The 8,480-nt window shown below is 43.9% G+C and overlaps 1 protein-coding gene across 1 annotated transcript; it reads right to left on the minus strand.

Annotated features, from left to right (window-relative positions):
* Positions 1-269: 269 nt before the first annotated feature.
* Positions 270-6,141, minus strand: LOC142992689 (transmembrane protein 235). The gene is made up of 4 exons (XM_076143210.1): positions 5,970-6,141; positions 4,624-4,701; positions 4,384-4,521; positions 270-803 (listed from the first exon to the last, which is right to left on the minus strand). The coding sequence occupies exons 1-4, from the start codon at positions 6,139-6,141 to the stop codon at positions 559-561; spliced, it is 633 nt and encodes a 210-aa protein (XP_075999325.1). The 3' UTR covers positions 270-558.
* Between the last annotated feature and the right edge of the window lie 2,339 nt (positions 6,142-8,480).

Genomic DNA, 8,480 nt, shown 5'->3' on the forward strand with positions numbered 1-8,480 from the left:
CTTTGGCTCCATGGCACAGTGTTTTCTTGCTCTAGGAAACTGCTGCAGTATCAGCATTTTATTTTCAGATGCAGCACCTTGAACCACTGACACAAATAAATGATGACGTATAAGACGTGTAGAATATGGCAGCAGAGGGAGAGTGCAAGACCGGCATCCTTGAAATTGAAACCCTCATAGAGCATCCTGCACCTCTGGCTCTAACTTACACTTGAAAGTTATAAATGCACAAAGACAGGAATATGACAACACAGGGTTGGAACCACTCAAGTAATACTGCCAAAATATACTTCCATTTCTATATTAAATAGCCAGAGCTGCCTTTTCCTCTTTGCTTATACAGGCGTTGTGTATGTGAGGACGAGAGGCAGCACACAACATAAAGCAGCAATAACAACAATCACATATTTCACATGTGTGGACGGTATCTGTATTCTTGTTCCAGTCCTTAGTAGCAGCTAGTTAAACCACAATACTCTGATATCCCCTCACCCCCCAATACATAATACACACACATAAATAACCAGGATCCATCCTTTGTTTAGGTGCTGCAGGTGTCTAGACCATGGCGATGGAGACGCCAGTGTTGTAGTGTCCCTTCAGCTGGATTATCCTGGCCGCCAGCATCAGGAGCAGCCCAGTGGCCACCTCCAAACTGTAGGACAGCCAGGCCATGGCCAAGGACCAGCCGAAAGAGGCGTCCACGTGGGCCAGGTTCTCCGGGGGAACCACCTTCTGGAACTCCTCCATGGCCTGGTGAGAGTACCGGATGTAGATGCTGACCCCAGACAGCGTGAAGAGGCCTGTGGGTGCACAGATCCAGACCGATACAATGAAAACAGCGCTGTTACACAGATCCCGATCCGGTTATTTGGATCTGGAATCCGTTTCCGTTTATACTAATTATGAAGCACTTGAGCCATGATGATGTATCACACAGAAATTGTTTCCCTAATGAGATCATTATGCTACCTGGTTCCATAATCAGCAGCTATTTGTCTTCACATACAAAAGACTGGATGTTAGATCAGTGATGTCATTTTACATTTCATATAGATCAGAATAGATTTTATTCTGTTGGTTGTAGTATGATGGAGATATTTGGCCTTCACTTTGATGCATATCGGTCCTCTATAAGCTATCCTAGATGAAGTTACAGTGTAACTTTAGTTAGGCGCTGATATGAACGCTGTTACCTCAGTGATCTCTGTTTTTTTGACACATGAAGAACCTGAGAGAATGTTGCGAAGAATAACAGCTCTCAAAGAAAATTGCTTTCACAAGATGTGACTGTGCTGCTGGAGGAGCATCTGTAAGAGTGTGTTCAAAGGCCTGCCGACCTGAGAGTGGACGCCCAACATCTCCACAACGATGCAACTTACAAGAAGAACAAGAACAATATCAGTGACCAAAGCAAACGAAAATGAAAAAAAAAATGTGTGAAATGTTGCGAAATCCCTTTAATATGAAACATCAAGTAAAATCTGAAATGTAACGTATGTTTTCCGATACTGCTCTGGAATGACTGAAGTCACTTGTGCTGTGCTTGTTAGTGAGACACAGAAGGAACAGAGCAGTGATTCATCTGAGAAACCTTAAAGCGCCAGGATTCATGCATGCAGATGGCATTTGAGCGCCGTGATTAGAGGAGACTAACAAAGAGCGCTGAGCTTTGACAATCAAAACCGAGACTAACTGAAAATCCTTCACTGGCGTATAATCACATGCTGTGTGACAGAATCAAGTCTCCAGCATGTCACCCATCAAAGACGCTCAGGGACACTCCTGTGCTGCTCACATAGGCTACTGTGACGCAAACACCATTAAACTAATGTCACTGCAGAAGCGCGTATGTTCAATTCCCGGCAGGATCTGCGCTTCTATGGAGAATTCACCTCCGCCGGTCCTCTGACCTACGCTCGGGAATGAGCAATCAAAAGGACCTTTTGAACAACAATAACATGCAGCAAATCATAGTCATTGCCTCCAACACTCCTATAACTGCATTATGGTCCAGGAAGGGAATTGTGGGTAGGAAAAAGGGGTCAGATTGCGGACATTGAATTTTCATATCCAATCAGTTTTCTTTGATTACATGCACAAGTTACACCGAGAAGAACCAAAAGACAATAATGCGGCCTGTGTGTTTGTGGAGAAACAGAGGTGACGTTGGAGGCCGGAGAGGTTAGGTGCCTGTTTTGGTGAGATGTGGATGGAACACTGCTAAAAGGCGTGAAATTGCTCTCTTTGCCGATGATGTGCCTGTCAGCGGCGATGGCGGATGCAGGCTATTGTGTATAATGTGAGCTTCCACATTTGTGATGGATGGCTTCATTGCTTGAATACAGTTTGATGCAAAGTGTAAATTGGCGATGATCTAATCCAGCGCTACGTTTGATGGATATGCTATCTTTTTTGGTGTCAAGTGCTCAGCAGCTCAACAGTCATGGAAACAGAATGAAGCAATCAGGTTGATTCAGTGGTGCCGATGGGTGAAGAGTCCTCATCCTGCCAGTTGGGAATCTGGCCGGTGGACTGAATATCCTCCACGTTGAACAAGAACCAGAAACACATTTTAGCCAGAAGAGGCTCCAGTTTCATTACATCGGATTTGTTTACTGAGCTTCAGCTTTGCGCTTCCTTTTCTGTGGAACATGTCGTCTATTCATGTGTGGGTGGATACAAAAAGGGGAATGATGTCAGCGATCGGCCTGTCAACCTTTCAGATTCAGTAATATTGATGATCCCAAACTTCAGCGTTCAATCAAATGTCAAGGTTATGCATCACTATGACAAAGCAGATTTAAATAAATGGTGATCTCAGTAAATATGGAACGCAGGCTCCAATTCAAAGTAGGCCACATTCCATATGTGTGTGTAAATGGACATTCTATTGAGTTAATGACATGGCAGTGGGCCGGCTGAGCTCTGATTGAGATCTGATCACATCTAATCAAGGGCTGGCTCCTCTTGAGTTATGTGCTGCCTAGCTATAGCAGCAATCACACCACACTGTGATCAATACAGTTAATTATGCTCAAACCCAGAGAGAACATGTTTAGGCAGATTGGTGCCCAAACAGGCTACTCAAGGACAGAACAACAACTACCACTTTTAGCCTTCAGACGACTGAGTGAAAAAGGAAAAACAGACGTCGGGGGTCTGGAGGCGATACTGGAATGTCAAACTCAGAGGAGACAACAGTGCAGATCCATATGTACTATTATTACTACTATTATACTATTAAACAGAAGTACTGGGAATCATTAGAAAGGTGATTCTTAAACGTTTAGAACCCACCACCATCTCTGATCGAACCAAAGGGATTCACAACAGTTCTATGAATGACTGTACTATTAAATACATTACATTACATTACGTACAAATACTATTTTTAAAACGTCCCACGTCATAGCCTTTTGATTTGTGAAAGGTTCCCCACAATAAAAGTTTCCATAGATTGAAATTGTTTTGATTCTGGCAGTTGAGGTACCACTCGTGACCCACATCCCTCAGTTTGAGACCCACTGCATTAGAAAGCTCTGAAGCCTCAGTCTCTAAGTGCAAACATGTTTTCACCTGAATCTTTGGCTTTTTCTTCTCTCTAGATGTAAATGGTTACTCAACCAGATTTTTCCGATTAACATGAGGAACTATCCAAAGTAAAAATCCATTCTGATTAAAAATATCCCTCCAATCACACTGGAAAATGACAAAACGTTTCTTTTTCATACGTGGATGCTGCATGACAGCCTGCCAGCCAAACTGCCGTCTCTGTATGTGGACGACTGGAGTCAATCACAGGCTTTTCGAGACAGCTCTGACAAGAGTGCTGCCGCCCCTCCCCCACCCTCTCCCCTCTCCTCCTCCCTCCTCCCACCCTCCCATCTCCCTGTCACCATAAAAAGCCTAATTTCTACCCAGTGTGTTTGGAGCGAAACTGCAGGAGCTCATTACCTAACTCAACCCCATTAAGCTGAATGAGTTTTTTAATGTCACAAATAGAGATATTTAATATGTGGCTGTTGGTCTACGGCAGACTTCACCAGCCAACTGTAAGATTTAATATTTGCACAGCACTGATTGCTGTTTCCCCGGTGCTCATCGGTGAGGTTCATTACTAACGTCTGCAAAGGCTGAAATGAGCTGTTCTTTCTGCTGCCTTAAATCTACCTGAACGGTGAAGATTGGATTTGTCAGGGTTCTTCAAGTGTAGCTTACACCATTCACACCTTCACACCCACACACATGCAGGCACACGCACTTGCATGAGCGTACGTCGATTCATCGCTGTGGCGTTACCGAGTGTGACTTCAAAATCCATGCGTCTCACAGAAAGATCTCCCAGAACAACTCCTTCAGCTCTCTGTGTCTCTGACTTACTGCAGACGAGGACGTAGGATGCTGATCCAGCCAGCAAATTGGAACTGTGAGCCAATGAGCTAACGAGCGCAAAGATCCACCCAAACACCAGCAGGACCAGGCTGAGGGGCAACAAGATCACCACCACTTTGTGCAAGCCTGCAAGCACAGCATGCACACAAAGAACATGAATTCATTACTGTGCATCAAAGATCAAGCTATAAATAAGAAAGTGTGGAGACTCCAACTGCAACCACTCACCAAGAAGCTTCTTTTCTACCTCAGACAGGCTGGACATGTTCGCTGTGAACGACGGGATGATGGAGCTCCGGTTTTCTCCTGAAAAGGCCATGTGAAAAGGTTACACATGAGAGAGAGCTGTGATGGCTGCGTGGAACTCTGTGAAATGGCACCTTTGGTCACAGACCTGTGCATGTATACTTTATAGAAATCCATGTCAAACAGTGCACAGGTGAATTCTCCCCAGTGAACCTCTTAGGACATATTACCATATAACCACAGTCCTAAATGCTGCACCATGTCTGACATCCAATAACCAATAAAAATACTGTTCCGGCTCCCAGTCTGACACATGTGGACACTGTAAGGGTCGCAGCCTGGTGGTATCTCATTATTTGGCTTTTACTATGTGAACTGTGGGTGTCTGGGGCAACACACTGGGCACCTCCGGCTACTCCTGAGGTGCATCATTCCGACAGATTACATTGCAACTGTGCAGAAAAACACCTCTTACTGACACTCGGCTGGGAGCTGGTGATGGCTGTGAACTCGTGTGCTGCACATATTTCCTGCTGTAAATCCTAAAGTGTGAATCAGAATTTTGAGCAGTTGCGGCCCATGTTGGCAGCATGTGTGCATGGCTCATCATCTTCAATGAATAAAACGAATGAGTCAAAGGATTTCAGGGAGAGCGTATTAAGAATAAAGCCTCTCATCTCATGGACAAGGTCGTTCATCACTTCAAATACTGACGCACAGACCGGAGTCACAAAGCTGAGACTCGCACCTGAGCTCACAGCTGTTAGAGAGGAGAAATGACTCAGGGGCAGTTAGTGTCTGCTGAGTGTGTGTGTGTGTGTGTGTGTGTGTGTGTGTGTGTGTGTGTGTGTTTGTGGGGGGGGGGGTACATCACTGAGGGGTAACGCAGCAACACCGAGGGGGCTCATCCATCATCAGTGGGTGAACAAGGTAAGAATTAGACATCAACATGTAATCCAGTGTGGATCAATACAAACTCATCATTTCATTTCCTACACCTCAGATGTGACTGATGGCGGTGCTGTGCGACCAGACAGGATCACGGATTTTCAAATATGGAGCCAATTTTGAATACACGTGCTTGCAGTGCCGATGCCTCATTACGCTGGCAGAATGGAAATAGAGCAGAGAAGCGTTAAGAGGGACAGCGGGAGTCCAAGTTATAACTGCGGCTGTTTGTTCACATTTATGAGGCAAATGCAGGCAGCTCGTTGCCCCACGCAGAGAATGACACCCTCTGAATTTTAAGTATTGTCTAGACAAATGCAAAAACACACAAACTTATTATGTACTATAACTGTTATACGTCATCAGATGAGTTCACATACCTTCAATGATTCTCCATAATCCGGAATGGGAGCTCAGGTCGTCTGAACCTGTGTGATTGGGACTGTTTACATCGATTATGTACCAGTAATCTGTCCCAATTGCCACGGCCAGGAGGCTAAAACTGAGCAAACCCGTAAATCCAGCGGTAAGCACCACCGATCCGTACCTCATCGTACAGTCCGCCCGCTACTTTCTCTCTTTCCTACACTGTGGTCGGGATCAGCGCCCCGGGGTGCTGGATACGTAAAAGCTCTCCAGCTGGCTCCTCCGCTGTGAAGTGCTGCGTGTCCACGGCTCCCACGGCTATTAGAAGGGACTTTGAAATGGGAAAATGACAACGGGAGGGGGGGGAAAAAATGCACTTTCAATTAACTCGACCCCGGTTTACTTTAAAAAGACATGAAGATTAAAAAAAGAGCCTCGTCCTCCTCGGCGTTTCATGAAATCACACGCTGACGGCAAAGTGCCTCACTGTGGCTGTTGCGCTCCAAATCGTTAATCCTCAGTGTCAAAAAATAGACTAAAACATTTAACATCCTATTATGTCTTTCAAAATAAAACTCAAACATGTAACGGCAAACTGCTTTACTTTATTTTGTGATATGTAATTGCTGTAGATCCGGTTATTATTTAAAGCTTGACTATTTGAATTCCGCGTGTTTTTAACAACTAGACTTCATTTGACTCAAGACTGAATAAAGGCAATATAATATTAAATATAGTGTGATTCTAATTGTAAATTGCGTAAAATAAGCATCATTTAAGTCACAATTTTTTATTTGTGTCATAATTACGTATCAGATGTTAGACCGTTTCTATCAGTTAGTTTGCAGCAGCTAGCATACCTCCGCTCATTAAGGACCTTGTTGGGTTGTTGACATTGTACATACTCGAAGCGTTATTTCCCCCCACCCGTGTTCCGACAAAAAGGCGGAAAGTCTAGAAGTCCACACTACACTAGCCGATTCGAGTCCGGTATGGTCCAAGAGAGTGGACGGGTGACTTGCCAGTTTGCCTCAAGGGCACTGGAGGAGGCACTGCCAAAGTGCCCTTGAGCAAGGCACAGAACCCCCAAAACTGCTCCACGGTTGCCGTATCATCGAGCCCTCTGAAATGTGTGTGTGTGTATGAGGGTCACGCAAGACAAATTTCAGATTGACATGCTTGCATGTGATTTCATCTAATAAAGGTCATGTTTTGGTTAGAGGAGTGAGCTTTTGTTGTGTTACCTTAATTTACATCTATAAAGGTCATACAAATCAAAATGTACAACATATTAGTGTGATACCACACGGACCGATCTCATCATCGTGGTCAGAGTGCAGGTAGGAAATAAACTGATGCTCTGTAAAACAAAATAATAAATAATAAAAAGACAAGATGGAAGAAAACAAAGTCTGGAAATGAAAATAAAATGTTTACATGATTTTGCGGAGGTTAAAGTCTTTTTATGATAATCACATTATGCAGATCGATAAAGACTGTGTGAGGAGTAGGAGAGGTGTTGGAGCACAAACAGCATGAGAGAGAAAGAGAAAAGGCTGTGTGGTTGTAATTCAAGGCAAACATTAGCTTGGGGGACAAAAAAGGAATCTGGCTGATTATTCCAGTCAGTTTCTGCAGCTAATCGAGCAGATAATGGAGATGGCAGGTGTTCACTCATTGGCATTGTATGAGCACCAGTTTAATACCTCAAAGCCCAAAGTTAAACACCTGCTTATTAAAAACCAAAGATTTAAAAACTGCCTGTCTAGGAACCTGTCTAAACCTGTCTAAACCTGTGATTATGTGATGATTCATCTCATCAAATAGAAGAGGAGACATTAAATTGGTGTACTTGATCACTGCAATTTGGAAAATAAACGAACGTGTGACGCATTTTGTTGTCATATTCGTCCTCCATCATAGCCACGGCAGCTGACCTTCCTGTGATCAAACAGCACCCTTGGGTCATTTCTCTTCTGGAGTGGGATGTTGAATATCACAGCCGTCAGTTTTGCTCGTCCATTTAACATCATCATATTTTATTCTCTCTCTTGGTCTTGGTCTCTTGATAGGACATAAACATTGCAGATTTGAGTGAAGGTGAACCTGTTTGTGGATAACTGATGGTTTTTAAATCTAGGCTTATTTACAATTTTTTCTGTTTTTGTAACATAATGGTTTGTGATTATATGAATTGGAGCATGATTGGTGACTTCCACCCTGGTCAGGTGTGTAATGGGTAGCTGTGAGACACCGCTGTCCCAGTCTAACACAAGATAAGATAATAGTTTCTGCCAGAAACCAAAAAATTCATACCTAGCTGAGGGCAGTGACACCTGAATGAGACGGTTTGAAAGGATCTGGTGCGTTGCTGGGAAAACTTCCCAAATACAAATTATTGTAGTTCTGACTGCAAATGTTTGCTTGGCGGTGAACATGCAGCATGCCGATCTGCAAATAATTTCCACCACAAAGCATCTAAATGAGCATAGAGAAGCACACGATGTTCATAGCTGCATGCTGGT

Source organism: Genypterus blacodes, unplaced genomic scaffold (genome assembly GCF_046128005.1).
Source record: "Genypterus blacodes isolate CSIRO-AG114 ecotype Tasmania unplaced genomic scaffold, CSIRO-AGI_Gbla_v1 ptg000022l_1, whole genome shotgun sequence".
Lineage (NCBI taxonomy): Eukaryota > Metazoa > Chordata > Actinopteri > Ophidiiformes > Ophidiidae > Genypterus > Genypterus blacodes.